Source organism: Panthera onca, chromosome B1 (genome assembly GCF_046562875.1).
Source record: "Panthera onca isolate mPanOnc1 chromosome B1, mPanOnc1 haplotype 2, whole genome shotgun sequence".
Classification (NCBI taxonomy): Eukaryota; Metazoa; Chordata; class Mammalia; order Carnivora; family Felidae; genus Panthera; species Panthera onca.
In genome coordinates this window covers 128,787,023-128,810,485 of record NC_138342.1, presented here as the reverse complement: position 1 = coordinate 128,810,485, position 23,463 = coordinate 128,787,023, and the positions used below count along the sequence as shown (strand labels likewise).

The window sequence follows — 23,463 nt, the reverse complement described above, 5'->3', positions numbered from 1 at the left end:
GGGTGGCTCAGTTGGTTAAGTGCCAACTTCAGCTCATGTCACAATCTCACAGTTTGTGAGTTCAAGCCCCATGTTGGGCTCTTTGCTGACAGCGTGGAGCCTGGCACCTGCTTCGGATTGTGTGTCTCCCTCTCTCTGTCCCTCCCCTGCTTGCGCTCTGTGTGTCTTTCTCTCTCAAAAAATAAACATTAAAAAAAATAGAATGTACAATTTAGTCATCTTCAGGATATTCACAGAGTTGTGCAGCCGTCACCATAATCAGTTTTGGAACATTTTCATCAGGCAAAGAAGAAATTCTGAGCTCATCTCTCGTCTACCCCCACCCCTACCCCCCAGCTCTAGGCAACCACAAATCTACTTTCTGTGTTTCCATGAATTTACCTAATTCTGGACATTCTACATAAAATGGAATCATCAATATGTTGTCTCTTATGACTGGATTCTCTTAATGTTTTCAAGGTTCATCCATGTGGTATGTGTCAGTACTTTATTCCTTTTTATTGCTGAATTATGTTCCCTTGTGTGACTATATCACACTTTACTTATCCATTTACCAGTTGATGGATTTCTGGATTGTTTTCCATTTTTGGATAATATAAATAATGTTGTTATGAACATTTGTGTACAAGTTTTTGTGTGGACATATATTTCCATTTTTCTTGGGTATACACCTAGGAGTGGAATTTCTAGGTCATATGGTAAACTTTACCTTTCTCCTGATTTGCAGTTTTCTGTATCCATTGGTTCTCTTGGGCTTATCAGCCATCCTCCAGCAACCCCTCTCTAAAAATATTACAACAAAGTGAACAGATCTGTAACATCTTTCCTTTTTGTCTTTACTTTGTTCGCCCTTCCCAAGAGACTTTTTCCTAACAATTTTAGACCGTATTCCCAAAATAAAACTCTTTTTGGATATGTATATGTTAAGTTCTAAGGGTAGATTATTTCTTTATAACTTTTCATTGGTCATTTCTTGAGCATCTTTTCCCCGTTATTATCTCTATTCTCTTCTCCTGAAATGCTAACTTTAGGAATGATGTAGACCTCCTGAATCTATTCTCCATTGCTCTTAATTTTTTTTTTATCTTCCATCTCTGTGTTTTTGACTTGTGTTCTTTAGAATTTTGTTGACCTGTTTTAAAAAATTTTTTTAACGTTTATTTATTTTTGAGAGAGAGACAGAGCACGAGTGGGTAAGGGGCAGAGAGAGAGGGAGACATGGAATCCAAAGTAGGCTTTAGGCTCCAAGCTGTCAGCACAGAGCCCGATGTGGGGCTTGAACTCACAAAGTGCGAGATCATGATCTGAACTGAAGTTGGATGCTCAACTGACTGAGCCACTCAGGTGCCCCTGTCAACCTGTTTTTTAGATTGCAAATTCAGTTTTCTGCAGTGTCTATTCTGTTATTCAGCCTACCTGTTTAATCTTTTATATTCATAATCATAAATTTAATTTCTAAGAACTGTTTCTTATTCTGTGGTTGTTTCTTTTCCATGACAAACTAATCTCTCTCCTTTTCTCTCTCTCTCTCTCTCTCTCTCTCTCTCTCTCTTTAATAGATATAACCTGCTTTTTCATCTTTGAGGATACCACTTAGAATATTTTAAACATTCTCTTCTATTCCCTAAATGTTTCTTTTTGATCCATAATTGCTCATTCATTTTGCTCTTTCCCTTTTAAACCATTGATTTTTTTCCTTAGATGTTTGATTAGAATTGGTCATAGGTACATGTTGATGAATAAAAGGCTAGATTGGCTGATACATACATAGTGGTTTTATTTTCCAGGAATGCTTTCCTCTGAATGACATAACTGAAGTGTGTCAATGGTGTCTTAATGGGGTATGCTAGCAAGTGGATTTTTCTGTAAAGGAGTTGGAAGGCAAGGTCAGACCCTTAAAATTGCCAAAGTAAGGAAGTTACTATTCTATGGGTGAGATGTATCTAGAAATGGAGTGGTTTACTGTATTACACCTGTGGAACCTGTCTTTTCTCTCTGTCTCCCAACAATTTCTGGGTGTGAAGTTATTTTAAATCCTAACTTACCCTAAACTATACCCCCCCCCCCCCCCGCCAGTTCCCCAGTCCCCTCCTGGGCCTCTTCCTAGGCAGATCCCCAACTTTGTCAGGATGGCAGTACCAGATGTAATTGGTTGTCGAACAGGCTGACCAGTGCTGAGCAGCTGGATCTGGTGATCTGAGTACAGCTCTAAGTAACTATCCTCATGGTTGTCTAAGGGCCCAGCTTTTATTCTTTGACTCAGAAGGAGCTCCCTAGAGAGAATTCATGTTTAACTTCTGATGTCTTTGACCTTGGTTTCAAATTTCTTAGGATGTCTCATCCATTGATGACTCCCATTCTTGTTTTGTTTTTGTTTTAGTGTTGTTATGGTTCGACTCATATTTTTTTTATTTTATTGTCAATTTAGTTTAGAGGCAGTGGGGTGGATGCAATTACTTCTTCCACCATCTTGAATGAGTCAAGTAAACATTTCTGTATATTTTTTTCACTTAGAAGCCTCAAACCTTTATCCATACTCTGTTGAACTCATAAATGTTAATAGCATAAGATTATTGATAGCACTAGGTAGTGAATATCATCCTAAACATATTCCTACCCATTCTCTTCTTTTGCTTTGTTTCTAATCTCAGTTAATGGTGTATATACCATGCACCATATCATGACTCCTGCTTCCTCCCTCAACACATATTGTCCATTTCTAATCCTGTTTGTTTCTATTCAACCCTCCTACTTTCATTTCCTCCTACCCTTTTCTCACAAGATTTTCTTGTTTATACTGTTTTTAGTGGTCTCTCTTCTTTCATTCTCCACCCCTCCACCCCAGTGCATTCCACCATGCTACTCTTTCTTCTTTGCCTACAGAAAAGTACAAATGCTAACATGTAACATTCATGAAGTGCTCCAAAAGATCCTGAATTAATTTTGTAATATCATTTCCCAATCTATTTTCCTCACACACTAAAATATACCTACAACTGGATTACTCAGTACTTTCCCTCAGTTATTTGTGCTTTCACTACTATTGTATAGTATATAGTTCTAAACTCAGATGGTTTTCATCCCATATTTACTTCTCAAATTTTGCCAACTTAAAGTTACGCTCAAACCAAATGCCATCTATTCTAGCCTTGAAGATTTCTTAGCCACAGCTAAACCGTCCCTTATAATTGATATTTTAGTAGCTCCTGGGCATTCATTGATTTAATATTCACCATTTGATTATTCACTAGAAACCCTGTAAGTTCAAGTAATTTTCGTGTCAGCTGAGATAAGAATTTTTTATTCCTGTTGTAAGTCAAGTATACCAGTACAAATGATTGATAAAACTGTAGTGAAAGTTGAAAATGCAGTTAACTCATGCTATAAAGATATGCACAGGAAATACATGGATTTTGGTGAAATTGTTATTTGAGAGAGGTCTGGGAATTGGACAAATATCTTTGTTAAGGTTTTGTAGATTCTTACAATTCTCATGACATTATAGTTAAGAATGTTAAGGTTCTTCTGCACTTTCTGTACTCGAAGTATGCATTAGAAATGGTTTGCTATTGTGTCTAAACATGTATTATAAGTTTGTTGAACTGAGCTTTTTTTGTGTTCCAATTGTATTCCACAGTCTCTTATTCTCTTAAGGCAGTCAGCATTATCACTGATTCTTCTTGCTCTGGGCCAGAACTGGGTACATCAGAGAGGTCTATTCCTGATCAAACTGAGCCTGAGGGTGGCTAAGATTGATCTCACCTGCTTCTGCAGGTGTTTCATTCATGGCTCTGTGGGGAGAAAAGATGTAATACCTTACTCAGGTTTCTGATAAAGTAGAATTGGATCTTTATTTAATGTCTTTATTGCTGGATCCACTGACCAAATGGAAGTGTCCACTGTTTCTCAGACCTATTTTTTAATCACTTGTGGTGCATGGGTTAACCCAGGAATGATGCAAACAAACATATTTCAAATGTGTCTGAGTCTGGGTGTGGAGTAGTGTGGAAATCTTAGATAGTGATGATAGGCAAACCCAAGATATCTGAAAGTCTGGTTTACATAAATGACACATTAGCTGCCCCAAGAGCCAATTTCTGATATGTGGCTAATATAGCTTATATTTCTTCCTTCTCACTGCTCAGTGTTTGTGTTAACTATCATTAAGAGTGGATTTTGTGTTGCAATTAAAAGGTGGCGGCTAAGTGTATTTGGAAAGAAAATCACCAGCACCCAGATTGGTGTTGTATAAAAATTTAATAATTATGTTAGGTCATTATATTCTTTTCTAAACATTTCACTCTGAAGGTATAGGAATTAACAAACAGTATTCCAAACAGAATTCAAACTTGCCTCATAATCTGTTCAGTTTTAGAATGAATTGTCCCTATCATCATATACCTATATCCATACTCTGTTGAGCCCATAGCTTAAATGTTAGTAGCAGAAGATTATTGATAGCACTAGATTGTGAAATGGAGCTATTCTCCCAGTGTAGTTATCTTGTCATAAGACAAGACACCCAAGTGCGAACTCTTCCATATTCTTAGGAATTTATGAGAGGGTGTTTTGTTTTGTGGAGCTGAAGAAAACTGCAGAGACAGTTGGAAGGAATTTGAGGCCCTGTGTTCAGTCTCAACAACACACTATCTGATACTGAAATATAAGTGTGGCTTGTGGTGAACAGCATTTCTACATTTTTACCCTTGTAGTTTATCAAACGAGTTGGGACCTCCAACCCTCTGTTACGGAGGGACTTGGGATTCTTCAGATCCAGGTTTGAAAATTTGTACTCCCTCTTTATTTAACTAGCTTCTCTGAGACTTTGCTTCTTATCAGTAAAGTGGAAAAGACTTACATCATGGGAGTTCCATGAAGATTAAATGAGAATATATTAAAATGCCTCTAACATAGTAAAGACTCAGCGAATAATAGCTGTCATTGTTGTCATTGTTGTTATGCTGATAGCTAATTCTTGTATTTATCTCAGCTGTGTTTTGTGACCTGGGAGCCACTGAAGATGAATCCCCTTGTGTAGCTTCCTGTATTTCTTTGTAATAATTGCTTTGCTCTTTTCCTCCCCTTAAATGCATTTTTCATTACATGAATATAGTGTTTGCTAATACTGCAACTCTGAAGCCACACTTCAAAATGCTTTTATTTCAAATCAGAATTATTTGAAGCCTTTGCATGGTAATGCACAGTCTTCTGCACGAATTAATAACACACCCCACCCTTCTGCTCCCTCAGCCCCCAAAAGAAACACCAGACAATATAGTGGCATTTTAGCTCCGCTGATTTCCAATTTGCACAGCTGTTGGAGAGAACTCATACCAGTATATTCAGTGACAGATAGGTTGTACCTACTGTGTGTAAGGTGCTCTGCTGGCCATTACAAGGAATATAAAGGCCCTATCTTCAAGGAACTTATAAAGTGAAAGCAATAGGATACAGATAAAGGCAATTATAAAGTGATTCAAAATGTGCTGAGTGCCAACAGGTGCTAGGCACTGTGTGGTGGTGGGGGTGGGGAAGCATTATTTCTGCCTGTGGGGAATCAAATAAGGCTTCAAAGTCGAGATGGCAGATGTCTCTCAGGTCTCCTCTTAAAGATCCTGTGTCTTGGGCATCTGGTGGTTCAGTTGGTTGGGAGTGCAATTTGTGATCTCGGCTCAGGTCATGATCTCACGGTTCACGGTATCAAGCCCCATGTCGGGCTCTGTGCTGGCAGTGCGGAGCCTGCTTGGGATTCTCTCTCCCTCTGGCGCGCTCACTCTCTCTCTCACTCTCTCTCTCTCTCTCCCTCCCCTTCTCAAAATAAATTTTTTTTTTAAAGGTTCTGTGTTTTTTTAGAACTGAAAAATCAGAACTGGACACTTATTTTAGAGGCATTCTGCAGTTAAAGAATATAATGAGACAATTGGGCATTCTCCTTGCTTGTGTCCCAGTAGCCTTTTGAAGGTGTTTGTGTGGATGGAAGTTTGTTAATAAAGTGGAGAGGAAGGAGACAGGTGGGCTTGAATTTGCAAGCAATGTGGTGTACAGAGAATACATTCTCAATTCCTAGGTAAGGTAATGTGGCAAGGCCTGAATGTGGCTTTACCTTTTCTCGATTGAAAGGAAAAAAATTCATCATTCTATAGTAGAGACCAAGACTGCCCCACTGTGGATAAAAATTGGTTTGAGGACTCAATCAGAAAAATCCTTTATCTGTATAGGACAAGTTTGCACAGGCAAATGATCTTACATCAGAGTGAGACATACAGTATTTGGAATACTGCGATCTCCCCTTTGTTTCCTGCTCCCCTGTAAATAAAGGAGTCTCTTGGTTAGAGTGGTTTCTGATATTTGCTCATTTTGCAGAGACAGGTGTAAAAAGGTAAAACTTTGTTGTAGCATCTGCGAATTAATCAAAACTAAAGGAAGAACAGAATGTAAGAATGGGCCTTTTGTCCTTTAAAGAAAAAATAATAATCTTTATTTTTACCCTAACAGCTGAAAAAGCAACCTGTGATTAAAGATGTTATCTATCCTTTGACACCTGAAATAACAATTTTAATCCTTGTTTTCTGGATTCTAATAAAAGAAATTCATACTATCCTAAGATATAGATGCCATTTGCTCTAATTTTATAAACATATATAAATATTTATAATATATTACAAATATATAAATATTTTACCTATTTAGTTTATTTCTTTACATCACTCATTAATCCTACAGAGGAAATTTATTTTAAAGTTCTTGAGGCTCAGAAAATGATTGTGAGGGCTAATTCTGACAGGATGGACTGGACTTCAAGGCATGGGAGGGATGGTGATCCTTAGTTGGCACAGTTTGCATTCTGAAGGAACTGCCTCTGTCTGCCTTTGAGTTCTCTTTCTCCTTTCTGCTGCTTACTTTTAGGGCTTATTTATCACTTCTGTCAGAAGCTGCAATGGGAAAATGAAGAAAAGTGAAAGTGCAGATTTATTAATTTTTTATAGTTAGCCCTTGGTTCAGAAGGGTAAGAGGCTGGAGCGATTAGGTAAGGGAGGGTTTGGAAATTATTTATTAGTACAGTCCTGTCCTCTTGACCAGTAATAAGCAAGAAAAAAATTCTACAGAATTAAAAAATCCATACTGGACACAGGGTAATTAACCTTTTTAGATAATTCTACTCACAGTATTATGAACTCTATGAGTATTGTTTCCCTGATATTATCATCATGATAGTAAACATTTATTGAGCGCCTTTCCTAGTCAGCAATCTTACTATGCTTTTTTTATTATTAATTTTCTTCTTTTTTTTTTTTCTTAAATGTTTATTTTTTTTTGAGAGAAAGAGAAAGTGCATACATGAGCAGGGGAAGGGGAGAGAGGGAGAATCCCAAGAGGCTCCATGATGCCAGCACAGAGCTGACGTGGGGCTTGATCCCACAGAATGCGAGATCACAACCTGAGCCGACATCAAGACTCAGACACTTAACCAACTGAGCCACCCAGGGACCCCTTCTTTTTCTTCTTCATTTTTCTTTTAAAGTTTTTTTATTTATTTTGAGAGAGAGAGATGGGGGAAGAGTAGAGAGAGAGATGCCCAAGTAAGCTCAATGCTGCCAATGCAGAGTCTAATGCGGGGCTCAAACTCATAGAACCTAAGCGGTTCTATGACTTAAGCAGAAACCAAGAGTGGGACACCTACCCAGCTGAGCCACCCAGGCTCCTTTGTACTATCCTTTATATGCATTTCTTTATTTACTCATTCAATTTAATGAGATCGGTAGTACTCTTACTCCCTTTTAGAGATGTAGATACTGAGGCTTACAGAGCTTACATATCTTGCTAAAGTCATTCAGGTAATAAATGGTGAAGCAAAAAACTCAAAACAAGGCTTGTCTGACCTGGAGTGCCTGCACTTAATCTTTGGGTTGTCATACTGAAATATGTATTGATTTCCCTTTACAGGCATGACCCAGTAATAGATACCTGGAGGCACTAAGTATACTCCCCTTTGTGGAACAGTGTAATTCTAAGATGCACAAATGAACCTAAACAATGGCAGAATCAAAGATAAATAAGTGAAGTGATTATAGAAAGGACATATTTAATATAATCTTAAAAGATCAGAGCTTGACCTGATTGGATTGGAATGGAGATTCCTACACTTTTTTGTTTTTGGATCTGGCCCTACACCAGTAGGAGTTGAGTTCAGTAGAAAAGTGCCATCTACATGTCAGGCGTGGTGCTAGCCGTGGAGATCCAAACCCAAGCTCTGTGTGAGGGACTTTGGTTTTCCAGGGGAGTGGATGGTGATGATAAGATAACACTGTGTGCCAATGGACCAGATACCAAGCCTGATTTTGTAAGAAACATTTCATCCTCAAAATAGTTTGGGAAATGTGTTAAACAAATTTTTTTTAATTGCAAGATTTCTCAGAGCCTTTAAGATACTAATATGCTTTGTGACTACCAAGAGGTTATTATAACTTGGGAAACACTGAAAGAAATGCCTGTTATTGGGTCACTCTCTCAAGTTACCTTTCTTGTGGCATCTTAACTCAAGGTAAAATTTATGACTCCATTAGAAAAACCCTTAGAAATGACCTAGTATCTTGAATATGGGTCTAATATTTTTAATTTGGTAGTTGAGAGAATAGAAATTTATATTTAACTAAAAGGTCTTTGTATCCCTTCTTGAATCACAAGTTTCACTTGCTGAAAAGGTGTGATTTTATAACAAAGAGAGGTCTGAAAGTAATTATTAAGACAATCATTAGGGAGCCTGAGGTGGGAACAGCAAGGAGAGTTGATGCCACCCTGTTACTAAGCCTGATTCCATATCTGCTCACTCGTCACCCTGCTCCCAGGACCTGAGTGGCACTGAATAAAATGTCCATCTTCCTAAAGATTCTACCAAATGCACCTTGGGATGAAAAGGGACAGTGGCTCTGATTTTTCATCTCTGAAACTACTAACTTAAAAAGCCTGATTCAATAGTGAGTCAAAGTCAATAATCATAATGATTCAGTTGGACCATTTTTAATGTTTATTTGTTTTTGAAAGAGAGACAGAGCGTGAGCAGGGGAGGGGCAGAGAGAGAGGGAGACACAGAATCAAGCAGGCTCCAGGCCCTGAGCTGTCAGCACAGAGCCTGACACAGGGCTCAAACCCATGAACTGTGAGATCATGACCTGAGCTAAAGTAGGACACTTAACCAGCTGAGCCACCTCGGCATCCCTCAGTTGAACCATTTAAAAAAATAACTTTTAAAGTAGCAGTCTGTTGCTAAATAGATGATTCTCCTTCAAGTTGAAATGTGCTGTGATTTCTTCTCCTATGTGTGGTTTGGTTTGGTTTGGTTTGGTGAGAGCTACATTGAGACCAGAGTAGACCAAATGTGGCTCATTATAGGGCAGAGGGGATTCTTAGATCACTACCATGTTTATAAAAAGTAAAAAATGTATGGGAATATTTAGGAAGACACATTTTTTACCAGTAAAGATAGCCCAAAGAACAGGGCATCATTGGACATTATCATTATCAACAAACATTCACAGAGGGCTGACTGAAACAGTTTAAGAGATTAGAGTCCTTAAGGGGCACTAAGGAATCTACTCCTGAAATTATTGTTGCACTATATGCTAACTAATTTGGATGTAAATTTTAAAAAATAAAAAATAAAATAAGAAAAAAGAGATTAGAGTCCTGTTAGGGGTGCCTGGCTGATACAGTCAGTAGAGCATGCTACTCTTGATGTTGGGGTCAAGAGTATCCACTGGGTGTAGAGCTTACTTTAAAAAAAAAAAAAAAAAAAAAAAAAAAAAAAGACAGTCTTATAGTCTTGCCTTCATCAGACATGCTGATTAGATAAGGGGATAGACCCATGCCTAAAACCTTAAATAATAAGACACACTATCGTGGTAAGTGTCAATTTAGATAGTATGAGAATTCACGTAGGATGTGGTAGGCAGAATAATGTTGCCCCTTCAAAGATGTCCATGTCTTAAACCCTGGAACCTGTGAGGTTGTTATATTGTGTGGCAAAGAGGAATTAAGGTTGCTAATCAACTGACCTTGAGACGAACAGATAATTTTGGATGATCCTGGTGAGCCCAGTATAATCCTTCGTGTCCTTTAAAGTGGAAAATGGAGCTAGAAGAGGTCAGAGTGAGAGAGAGAGAGACTTAAAGATGCTGCATGGTTGGAGGAAGGGGCCACAACCCAAAGAATGCAGGTGATCTTAGGAAGTTAGAAAAGGCAAGGAAACAGATTCTCAGTTTGAGCCCTCAGAAGGAATGTGGCCCTACAAACACCTTGACTTTTAGCCTAATGAGACCTATTTTGACTTCTGTGCACTAGAACTACATATAAGATAGTAAATTTTTGTTGTTTTAAGCCACTAAGTTTGTGGTAATTTGTTACAGCAGCAATAGGAAACTAATACAAGGATGCTGAAAAGAAATAGGAGTCAGGGACATTTTCATGAAGAAAGTGGTTTTTGAGCTAGGCATTAAAGATAGGAAGAATAGTAGTAAGAGAGTCATACAGTTTATCTTCCAGGTACTAAGTTCTTTATACCCTTTATACCCTTTAGCTCATTTATCCTCACAAAAACCATCAGGATAACATTCTGCCCCATTGTGTAGATGAGAAAAACAAAGTTTAGAGACTAACTTAATGTAGTCACTACAAGGCAGTACCAGTCACTACCACTAGTAAATAGTTGCCCTTTTAACAACATGATGGCAGTTGACATTTATTGAGTGCTTACTTTGCCCAGGCAGTGCTAAGGATGTCACTGTCATTATCTCATGTAATCCTCTTAGACTCTGTGCATGTAGTAATTCATAATTTTTCTGAGGCATGGATTTGTCTGGCCAGTAACATGGCTGAAATGGAGGAAAAGAAACTAGAACCAGAAAATCCAGTCAAGACACATCAGTCTGACAAGTGCTGATCAGAATGTAAAATATAGGTAAAGACAGTAGGCATGGGAAAGAGAAAGCAGATTCCACAATCTGCTTCTTTGTTGAAACATAACTCCTTATTGAAAAAAACTTCCCTTCCATCTCTTAATTTCTCCTTCCCTGTGTGGTTAAGGTGCTACATTTTAATGAGTTTAGGCATTTTACAATGAAAATGAAAGGTGTCAGTATTGACAGTGCTGTAGACCAAACTTTTCCACTTACCCACAAAAGCGTGGGTAGCAGTCACGTAAACTTCTCTATAATATGCCTCATTTCTCTCCCACAGTGGTAACTCACCAAGATGGTCTTTAATTTCTTGGTGTAGTAGTAACTTTAAGTTCAACGACAGCAAATGTGTATTTATTGAAAATGTACCATTTAAAAGAACAATATACTATTTACTATGGGAGTCTCAAAAGTGACTGAAAATGAGTTTGGAAACATACCTGAACAAGGGTGGTGAAATGGAATCCAAAGGAGGAGATGAATAAGTATTACTGTCAGTAATTTTGTAGATTGAACCCTGGCTTCTTTTCAAGTAGACATATATTTGTAGTTTTCTTTGCCTAAATAAAAGAACTATGTAAAGACTTTAGTAAAGTGTCTGAAACTCTGCTCTCATATATGTACAATTCCATCCATGGTCTATTTGAGTGGAACTACTTTCACAATCTTTTAAAGAGTCACCAAAGTAAGCTTCATGAACCATAAATATCTTCTAATGGATGGATCCATTGTTTTATTTATTCTAATAAATAAAGGGGTAATGATAGTATTGCTGCAAGAGTTCTTTTTCAGAATGTGTTGATCCTTTAGTTAATACTGATTGGCACACAGCATTTTTGTAGGTTTGATTGATTTAAAAAAATAATATAGCGATGTCTGGGGTGGCTCAGTCAGTTAAGTGTCCCAACTTTGGCTCAGGTCATGATTTCGTGGTTCATGAGTTTGAGCCCTGTGTCTGGCTCAGTGCTGACAGCTCAGAGCCTGGACCCTGCTTCGAATTCTGTGTCTCCCTCTTTCTCTGCCCCTCCCCTGCTTGTGCGCTCTCTCTCTCTCTCAAAAATAAATGTTAGAAAATAATAATAACATACTATATACTGTCAAGCTGGAACTTGACAATAATACTTGGGAGTATGGTTCAGAATCCTTTCATAGATAATACTAATTTTAAAGATAATATTCATTTTAATGCTCCAGTATGAGGTACAAGACAGATTGCATTATACCACTTCTTACTTATATTGTGAGCATGTCTGTGTGTATTCATTCATGTAGTTTGAATCTTCCCAGTAATTCCAAAGAATGATTTAGGACTTTTCACTGCCAACTTGAGTTAGTAGTCTGAGTTCCCTACCCAATGGGGTTTGATTTTTCTATCCAGCTAAGTGATCAAAGCCAAATCCTCAAAGCCTGAATGTCTTACCATGGATTCTAATAAGTTCTAAGTTAGCCATTCTTCATGGTTTTAAACAAAGCAAAAGATGACATTTGCATTTTTGTCATCTTCATTTCAAAGTGTTTGTCCTATTATTAGATTCAGAATCATCCTGGATGGGTTACACATCAGTAGACTCTGCCTAGCCATTCCCCAAAAGCTGTCCCTGCCAGAACAGGAGCCCATTTCTACGTAAGTGGAATATGACCTAAATATGTAAACTTTGAATCCATGTATGTCCATATTACTTAGAAGTCATCATGGCAGGAAAATTTAGGTAATCTGGAGTTCTCATACTGAGTCAACGACCCATGATAGCTTCCTACCACTCTCCTTATCTCTGTCCCTTTGATGTGCCATGGGTTCCCCCATTGCCTCCTTTACATCTGCCAACAGCATTTACACACATACAGCCATCAGCACCCTTTGCACCAGTTCTGCCTCATTTTCTGCCTCTTTCTGTTTGTGGGGTATTCTTCCATTTCCTCAATTAGCTTTATTTACCAGGAGACATGGATGAGTAGGAATAGGGAATGCAAGCATGTTTTCTCTTTCTCCCTCCCCACCGTGTGTGTGTGTGTGTGTGTGTGTGTGTGTGTGTGTGTGTGTGACATATACCTACAAAACCAAGAGACTTTTACATAACAATCCCACCATGCTGACTTTCACATTGAGAGTGTATTGGTGAACTTTAAGTGACCTAAATCCTCATGCTCTGCATGGTCGGCCCCTGGAGTGAGTGCATTACCCACAGCAAATGTGCAGCATTTGGCAACTAAATTTTAGAGCATTCTTATTTTTAATAACTCCTTTTTTTCATATAAATGGTAGACTTTGGTCTCGTAAGTTATATGTATGATTTCTAAGTATATAAAAGTTCAGGAATCCTTTGCAAGTATATTCTTTCCTAATTATTTAAAAATTAGAAACTCTGGAAAAAATCGGGGATGTGTGCCAAAGAGTATTTGATCTGAAATAAATAAAATCCATATGCTTAAAGCATTATATATACTCAAGATGAAATTTCCATATTTGCTATGAATTTGTTTTCATTTTTCTTAAGGGAACTTTATCCGAATGTTTTGTTATTGTTGGCAAGATCCAGATCCTGAATCTCCCTCAGTGCTTTGTTTTGTTCAGTCTTGGATTTTGGATGAAAATAATAGCCGTTTATTAATTTGCCAAAAATTCAGCATCACCACTAATGTTATTTCTTGACGATTACACAATTGTCTTGGCTGTCATAAAAATTACTTTGCTTCAAAGTAAGTATATAAAAATTTGTATAGACACACAAATACACAATAGACACACACTACATATATGTATATTCAAGCAAAAAGATAACTTATGTGGGCACCTGGGTGGCTGAGTAGGTTAAGCATCTGACTCTTGATTTCAGCTCATGTTATGATCTCACGGTTTGTGAGTTCGAACCCTGTGTCAGGCTCTGTGCTGATAGCTCAGGGCCTGCTTGGGATTCTCTCTCTCTCCTTCTCTCTCTGCCCCTCCCCTGCTCTCTCTCTCAAAATAAATAAACATTAAAAAAAATTTTAATAAATAAAAGATGGCTATGATAAAATGTGAAATCGAATTATTAGCACACTTTTGAGAAAAAATAAAAAGACAAGAACATGTGTTTTAATTTGTTTTCCATTGTCAAGAGCTGGGGAATGGGGAATATTGTGAGTAATGGATAATTTACCCTTACCCTCAAACTCTGAAATATATGGGTCTTAGGAGTAGCATGTTATAGTCACTGTGTATGTATATTTCCATAGGAATATAACACTGAGTAAATTTGGGAGGGAATGTTTAAAATGTCTTCCAAAAGATTATCAACTAGTTCAGTAGAGGTACTGTGGGGAGGCATTTGTATCTTCTTAGAGCACAAAGTATAAAATGACTGTAGACTTCACTGTTTTAACCAAGAACGAAGGAGAGCTATGAACCATTCACTTCCTGAGTGGACATGTTCCAGCTGTGCGGATTGGTCATAGCACATCTGCCAATCAGAACAGGCCCTGGAGGGAAGCCCTCGGGTACTGAGTCTTGTTTACTTGCATTGTGACTCTGTTTCTCCCCTCCTGTGTTGTACCAGTAGGGAGTCTTGTGGGGGGAATTTGCTATTACATGCCTAAATAAACTCTATGAAACTAGGATCACAGCCACATCAAATGGTATTACGGGCAGACTTTTAGCTCATCTTTAGCCACAGGTAAGAGTTGTTGCTTTTTTATATGAGGAAAGCTGATCTGCATCCAGTTTATAGCTTTGCTTTGAGATATTTTACTTTTGTTAGCAGAACTAGCAGCCTATTACTGAAGAGGAACGATTGAAAACAATAATGATTAAATTGTGCGCTTTGTTGCTAGGACTTTAAATCTTTAGTGCTCAACAAATGAAAAACCATGGTATTTTTATTTGAGGGGGTGTAAAACTAAGGTAAATTAAAACGAAAGTATTAAAAGCGTCAGTAACACTAGGTCACTGTGTAGAGAAACTGGAACCAGAAGCATATTAACGTTGTGCATTTTGGAGAGCATTATATCTAAACAAACATGTTTTATTGTGAATCTTCCTACTTGTTAGTCTTTCAGAAAACATACTTCTTGTGTACTAACGCCTTGGTTTGAAAAAAATTTCGTTTTCATTATGAACCTATTCAGAAAGAATTGATACATATATTTAACTATCTGAATCCTATACGTTTTCTTCCATAATTCTCTCTAGAAGTTTTATAGTATGTTTTTATTATAAATCTTTATGCTGCTCCACGAGCATAGGGGGAAATAAGAGTTCCTGTCTAATCTTTGTTTTTCCATTAAATTCTATATTGTTAGTATTAATTCAGAAGATACTTTGGAAAACTATATTTTGATAACATTGCATGAGATTTTTAAAAAGTCATTGCATAGGGTTTTATTGTGGCTTATACATTGCTTTCTGTTGTTAGTTTTTCCTTAACACTGAGACCTTTTCCCTTTATTTTTAAGCATGTACTGAAAAAAAATTGTTACTTGGAGTAAAAAAAAAAAAGACAACCTGTGGATTTTGTAGTTATCTCTCTTGTATATAATAGTCTTCAGTGGATTAACAACATTTTACAGAGTCCCAAGAGACACTTTTGAAAACTTCAAGCAGCCATGCTCTTGTCAATTACCTTATAGCAAAGTGTCTCACCCTCAGCACTATTGACATTTTGGGTGAGATAATTCTTTGCTGTAGGGTGCATTGTAGGATGTTTAACCGCATCCTTGGTTTCTCTATCCACTAGATACCAGTAGCTCCCTCTTACTCAGTTGTGACAACCAAAAATGTCTCCAGGCATTGTCAAGTGTCCCCTGGGGGAGGAGGAGTGAAATTGCCCCTAGTTGAGAATCACTGCCCTCTATAGCACATCAGACCTAATTATCAGTGAGACCTTGAAATCCAACTTCTGAACAGTTTTGGGCAATAGAGAGTTAAGAATGGGGCTGTATGGGTCTCAGTATGTTTGCAGATGTTGCTGTAGCTGACTGCTCATTTTTTTTCCCCTCCCCATCCTGTTGGAAGCTTTTGCCAACCATGATTCATGGAATGATTTTTTTGAGCTGAGTAATCTGTGGCTTTTCAGTTTCCTTACTTTCTTTCCTTAGCTAAATTTGTTTGGATTTTAGCAAAGTGTTTAAAACAGCAAAGATCTTTGTTTTGGGGTTTTTTTCTTTCACAGCAAAGATCTTTGGAAATGAAATAATACATGTAATGATATACTTTCCAAGTAGATGATTTTAACCAACCATAAAAATTTTACATGCCTATCTTTGTATCCTTTGTACCTCTTCTGTAAGATCCTCTCAACTCTGATGAAGAGCCTTATACAGGGGAAGACACAGCAACCTTTGAACAGTGCTTTGTGAAATCTAATGGTGTAGCAGCTGATATTTAAGAACTTTTTTTCCAGGGCTTCTGAAGAGCATTTTGACATGTAACTGTCTTCTTTCTTTACAGATTGCAACGAACGAAATAAACCAGAGCATCGTTCTTCAAGGTATGAGTTTATACTATTTAATAATTCTGTATAACACTTCTCATTTGGAAAATATTTGGAGGTAGTACAAGTATTCCTTATAGAGTTCTTGTATATTTGAATCTGTGGCATTCAGAGAAGCTTCACAAGGGAAACATTTCTCTTTATTCCCTGAACATACTCTTTATATTTCATGAACAAAAATTCTTTATGAAATTATTGATTATACCTGAAAGACATACTTAATTTTGAGTATTCCTATCAGTGACAGGTAAATCTTTATAAAAAAAAAATTATTTTATCTCTATTTCCTTCCTTTGGTGGTTTTCTTTGACCGATATTTTTATAAGTGTGCATTTCTTTTTTCCTAATTATAAAACTAACATGGGCTCACTGTAGAAATATTTAAAAAATTTTTTTAAATACAAAGTATTAAAAAACAAAGCAAAACAGCTTGTGTTCCATTAGCTACAGATGGCTGGTTACTGCTAAAAAACTTGTGCAGTGCTTCTAGTTTTTGTCAGTATATATGTATTCCAGTTGAATTCTTTAAGTTCCTGTTACATAGTTTCAAAGGGCGGGAAGGCTGTTTCACCTAAGCCCCTCACTCACACTGAGAGTGTATTTCAAACAAGACCTTCACCAGCACTGAAGAGTATTCTTAAAAATCCTTGTCAAACTTATAGGTAGAAAATTCTGTACCTTCTACTCCTACACCAGAATGACAGGCCTGTGTTCAATTTTTTTTTCCCCTTTAGCCTAGTTCTGTGAAGGTTTATAATTTCTTTAATGTCATTTTTACCTTATTCCACAGTACATCACTTTTTCTTTGCATTTTGTGTTGTGGGAACTGATAATATGGTAATAATGCGTTTACTGGGTTGACTGTTCTGATAAACCAAATACTGATGCTTTTTCAAGGTATCAAACCCAGAATGCACTGACCTCAAATGAATAAAAATACAAAATGTATGAAAACTCCATTAGTTGCTCTTCCATCTTGCAGAGATGGTCAGTCAGAACAGGTTAGTGAGACCTAATCTGGGAGGAAAGTACAACAGAGTATTTGGAATATAAGGCTGATTTTTTTTTCCAGGTATAATTCACATATGTAAAAGTTCACTCTTCTTGGTGTATGATTCTAGGAGTGTTGACAAATACAGTTATATATGTGCTCGCTTCGGCAGCACATATACAAATACAGTTATATAACCACCACCACAATTGTAGAAAAGTCTGTAAGACTGATTTTTTTTAATACTTAAAAAATAATAGAAAAAGGCAATGTAAGAGAGAAGACTTTGACAGCATGTTTAACTGTGAATGGCATGAAGTTGGAATGGTAAAAAAACAAAACAAAACAAAAAAAAACACTCCGTCTGATAAAATCAGGATCCGTAAGACTCTTGGCATACTGAACATTTGACTAAATCAAACCATGTAAGTTTTAATTGGAACAAATATAAATCCTTACACTTAGGTGTGAAAGACAAATGGAACATAAGGAGATAACGGGGTTATAACTATGTTTGGAAAAAAGTCTTGAAAATTTAGTTCTTCATAAATTTGTCATAAGTCCATAATTTTATGTCATTGCCTACACCTCACTCAAAAATGTCAGCATTGATTTAATTGCACTGAAAGAATTATAATGTCCAATATAAGAAAAGTCATAGCTCTAGACCATAGTTTATGATACTATATCCAATTTTGGATCCACAAGGCCTTGAAAAAGTGAAGTATGCAGTGACTGTCTATATCGATATCACTTGAGGAACTTAAAATCAAAAACAGAGTCCCATACTCTACTCCAGAAATTCCTATTCAGTAAATATGGAATGAGTGGATCCTGGGAATCTGTCTAGTAAAGAAATCTGTCAGTGATTCTGATGTATAGGCAGGTTGGGAACCACCAGCATTGAAGAAAGCAGCTGAGTTGGGACAGGGAATATGAAAGAGAAGAGTAGGGTAGAAATCAAAGTTAAGTCACAAGAAGACTTGTGTAAGGAGTTTGGTGAATTTAGCCTAGGTGTGCAAGTTAGGGGAGGTATATGGGACAGAAGTAACTGACTTTGAGCACCTCTGAGCAACTGGCTGGTATGTAGAAGACACTAGCAGACTTGTTCCTCCTAAATGCCTGTCCCCACTACCAGGAACCAGGTATCCTTGGAGGAATGGCTGATACCAGGTCTGGGGAGGGGAAAGTACAGGTGAGCCTGGACTCATGGTGTGATGGGAAGAGGAAATGTTCAGCTAATGGGTCATGTCAAAAGGCCTTACAGGGTGCCTAGGGGTGGTTCAATTTGTTAAGTAACCGATTCTTGATTTTAGCTCAGGTCATGATCTCGAGATTTGTTAGTTTGAGCCCCATGTCAGGCTCTGTGCTGACAGTGTGGAGCCTACTTGGGATTCTCTCTTTTCTTCTCTCTCTGCTCCTCCCCCATTCGTGTACTCTCCCTCCCTCCTTCTGTCTCTCTCTCTCTCTCAAAATAAATAAATAAATAAAGTTAAAAAGATGAGGAAAATGTATTTTTAAAAAAGCATAGGAGGCGGTTTCAGGAGCCTCCCACTGGCCAAATCTGGGACAATTGGGGTATCAAAAAATTTTTAAATGATAATGGATTCTAACACATTGGATTTTTAAAAAACCATGCAGGAAAGATCATAGAATCAGAAAATCATCATTTTATAATTCTTAGTGTAATAGTTGATTCAGGCAAGGATTATCAGTAGCTCCTAAAAGTTGGGTAAAAAATAGTTGGAGGACATACATTTACACTGCCTTAAAATTATTTTAAGCTTCCAGTTACAAAGGGGAAATGTACCTTTTCAATGAATAGATCTAGGGATCTCATTCTTAATCAGGCAGTCAACTTATATCATTACTAGTGAGACATCCTGAGAGTATGTGCCTCCACATGGTGCATTAGCAAAACACATAGATATCACTTACAGGCTAGTAATCCTGGTAAAACCAGATCATGTAATGAAAAATACTAAAAGGCTAAAAAAAAATCTAGATTAAAAGAGACTGAATTTTTCTTTAAATTGGAATTTTAAAATCCAGATTTTTATAAACACTTTGGGAATAATTAGAAAAATTTAAATATGAATTTTACTTTAGATAATATTTTATTAATAAAACTTAGGTATATAATAGGAATGCTGTTTTGTGGGAGAATGTCCTTATTAATAGATGTACAAGAAAGTAATAGAGGTGGTGTAGTCTTATGTTTACAAAATAAATTTCAAGTGATTTATGAGAAGAAAGAAATGAACAAGAGGTAAAACAGAGTAAATATGGGAAAATAGTAATTGGTGAAAAGGTGAAAGATATGTGGGGTTAATTGTGCTATTTCTTCAACTTTTTCAGTAGACTTGAAATTTGCAAATTAAAAAGTAGCAGTGGAGGGAACTGTTCTGTGTTCCATAGAGTCCCAGAGGGCAGAATGTGCCTCCATGGGTAAAAGTTGAGGGGGGTTATTTCTGCACAATGTGAGAAGGATTTCCTAACAGCTGGTCAAAGATGGAATGGGTCACTCTGTAAGGGAGCATTGTGAAAAGCTAGACGAACTAGTGCTGGGCATAAGAGAAAAGGTTCACACATTGCAGAATTATTATTCTAGGTGGTTCCAGTCTTGCTCATTCAATAGCCAATAGGTATTTGTTGAGAGGCCCTAATCTGGGCTCAGGGTACCATAGAAAATAAGAAAAAGTCTGAGCACGGAGCACCCATTGTTTTGGATTTACACTCCCAATCTCAGGGATCTAGTCTTCCTAATTTCTGCTTCAGAAAATGCTTGTGGTACTCCTCAGGATATTTGGAAAAGACTCAGATTCTCAAGGAATATGCTACTAGTCCTGGTAAGCTTAAGTATTTAGAACAGTGCCTGGTTCATGATAAGCACTTAATAAGTAAATGTTTGTTGAATAAATGACAGTTGTAGTTCAAAGAGAGAAAGGAAAATGCCACTATTTTTCCCTTGCAAATTGGGAAGAATCTGACTCTGGAAAGCTCACCCATAACTGTTATTGACTATGTTTGTTACAAGTACAACAAGAAGTAATAAGAAAGGAGAGATGTTTTTCCAGGAAAGGCCATTGTTTTCTGTCCAGAGGTCTGCTGAGACTGGCAGTGACCTGTTCTTTTCCTGCCATTGTCAGACGAGCAGGACTACCCCACCAGACCTGCAGTGTCGGGCAGAATACCTGCTGCATCAATAGAGCAGAAAGAGGGGCTCCTGGGTGACTCAGTCGGTTGAGCGTCCGACTTCGGCTCAGGTCATGATCTCACGGTCCGTGAGTTCGAACCCCGCATCGGGGTCTGTGCTGACAGCTCAGAGCCTGGAGCCTGCTTTAGATTCTTGTCTCCCTCTCTCTCTGACCCTCCCCCATTCATGCTCTGTCTCTCTCTCTCTCAAATATAAATAAACATTAAAAAAAGTAATTAAAAAAAATAGAGCAGAAAGTAGAGAATATAAACAAAAGTCACTTAATTTTGGTATGTTTGTTGGTTCTCCTCAGGCCACTCATTCAGTAGCAAGAATGATGGGCTGAATGCCAGCAAGGATGAGATGTGTTTCTTTTGTTTGTATTTTTATAAGGCCAAACACTCCTATAGCTTTCCCAGTGAGAAGTGAATAAATCTGGACGTCTGCCTTTCACTTCAGTGCTGAAGGAAGGAAAGCATAACTCTTATTAAGTTAAAAGAAGAGGTCAACACTAAGACCTCAAGCTAAAAATACTGCTTAAGCGTCTCTAAGTGGCTTGCTGGATGCTTTTTGATGAGTTTTTGATGTTGGCTTCTTCTTACCTTTTCCTTACTAGTTTAAATACACCATTTACCAAATTGATATCCCATGGAATATTCTTATGTAGGATATTAAGCAGTTTACGAGAAATAAATACTCATGCACAAAAAAGTCCGTGAAAAGGTGAGTTAAGACAAAATTAGACAGGGGCTCCTGGGTGGCTCAGTTGGTTAAGTGTCTGACTTTGGCTCAGGTCATGATCTTGCAGTTTGTGGGTTTGAGCCCTGGGTCAGGTTCTGTATGGACAGCTTGGAGCCTGGAGCCTGCTTCGGATTCTGTGTCTCGCTCTCTCTCTGCCCCTCTCCTGCTCATGCTCTGTCTCTCCCTGTCAAAAAAAATAAATAATAAAACATTTAAAAAAAATTTTTAAAAAGCAAACAAAAGAAAACAAAACAAAATTAGACTTTTTTTGTTTTTTTTTTTTTGCTGTGATTCCAATAAGAGTCTTTGAAACGCTAAAGTACATTATAGAACTCCCAAGTGAAAGATTTACTATGCAGGATTTTAAAATTTTGTTTGAATTTGTAACTTCCTTTCCCAGACACAACTATTAATAACATATAGGAAAATGTGCTATGAAATGACAGTTTGGGAAACTAATTGAGAGAGAAGTAGGAGCTAAAGATAATAAGGAAAGTTAAGCCCTGTGGCAAGCAGTGTCAGGAATGGAAAGTTACGAGCTCTTTTTACTACCATACCAGCTCTGAATAATAGATCCCAATGACTTATGGGGGCTGAAATCAGCTACTTTGTCTTAAATGTTTTACCTACTACAAGGAAATAATTTACAGCAGCAAAACAAAACAAAACAAAAAACCCACAAGAAGGCATTGAAATGAGAACCCTAAATCTACTACTCAAGCATTATCATTTGAATCTGTCTTCCAAACACCTTCTTAAAACCACCTTTAAGAAGTTACAATCCCCTTTGACATCTATTTGTAAAATTCAGTGAAATTTCAGAAAAATCACACAAAAAATGTTTGAACTCAACAAAATGAAATTTAAAGGAATAGGAAGAATTACCAAGGCATTTTTGAAGTTCAGAAGAGGGAGGTGGACTCCTGCAAGTAATTAAGACAGTGTTTTTTCAACAAACAGAAGGACAGGTCAAAGGAACAAAATAGAGTCCACAACAGACATAGATGGATACACATAGTTCTGTGTCTTATGCTGTAATAGGGGCGGCATTCAGATTAAGGGGGGAAATGGACATGTCAGCAAATGATGCAGGAAAAATTGATTATCCATATTTTTAAAAATTCAGATGGAATTTGTTTTATATAAGGTAGAATCTAAATACATAAAAGTCCAAAAATGAAACTAAAATATTTTGAAGAAATAAATGAGACTGTCTTTATGACTTTGGGGTAAGGAATGTGTTCTTAAACAAGGCTTAACAAGTACAGACCACAAAGAAGAGGATTAGTAAATTTATGTGAAAATTTAAACCTTAAGTACATAGGGTGCCTGGGTGGCTCAGACAGTTAAGCATCTGGCTCTTGATTTTTGCGCAAGTCATGATCTAATGGTTTGTGAGATCAAGCCTCGTGTCAGGTGTGGAGCCTGCTTGGGATTCTTTCTCCCTCTCTCTTTCCCCCTCTCCCCACTTGCACACACGTACCACTCTCTTTCTCTCCCTCAAGATAAATAAATACACATAAAAAAAAAACCTTATGTGTATGAAGACCTCAAAAGCATGTGAAAAGCATGGGTATGCAATGCACACAGGCAGCAAAGGTCAGTGTCTATAAATAAATGTGTCCATAAATAAGAAACTACACATCAGAATGAAAAAAGACAGGGAACTATGGCTAGGGAACTCACAAAAGATGAAAGCTAAGTAGCCAACTAATATTTGAAAACCTTATTTATCTTGCTACTATTAAGATATACCAGTGACATGATAATGTGATACTATTTCACTTCTTTCAAGTAGGCACAGAAATCTCAAAAGTTGATGATAACAAGAATGTATGAAAAAATTTGGTGTATCCTATTTAGAGAGCAACTGAGCAATATCTGATGAAGCTGAAAATGCCCATAGCCTACAACCCAGCAGGTATTATATGCCCTCAGGAAATTGTTTCACATGTGCCAGAGAGGAACCACATACAAGAATGTTGGGAGTAGCACTGTTTGGATTAAGGGAATTTACTATATATGGCAACGTAGGTCAATCTCAGAAACATAATTTGGGCTGATAAAAGGCAAGTTGTAGAAAGATAGGTAAAGAATGATACTATTTATATGAAGTGG

General features: G+C 37.3%; 1 protein-coding gene across 3 annotated transcripts in view; it reads left to right on the top strand.

Moving 5' to 3' along the window:
* Positions 1–23,463, top strand: part of SH3D19 (SH3 domain containing 19) — a 186,735-nt gene that overhangs the window by 74,136 nt on the left and 89,136 nt on the right. For all 3 annotated transcript variants that reach the window (XM_078445699.2, XM_060654012.3, XM_078445700.2), the window contains exon 2: positions 16,375–16,414. In XM_078445699.2, the coding sequence (XP_078301825.1) occupies positions 16,375–16,414 (40 nt within the window). The remainder of the gene's footprint in view (positions 1–16,374; positions 16,415–23,463) is intronic.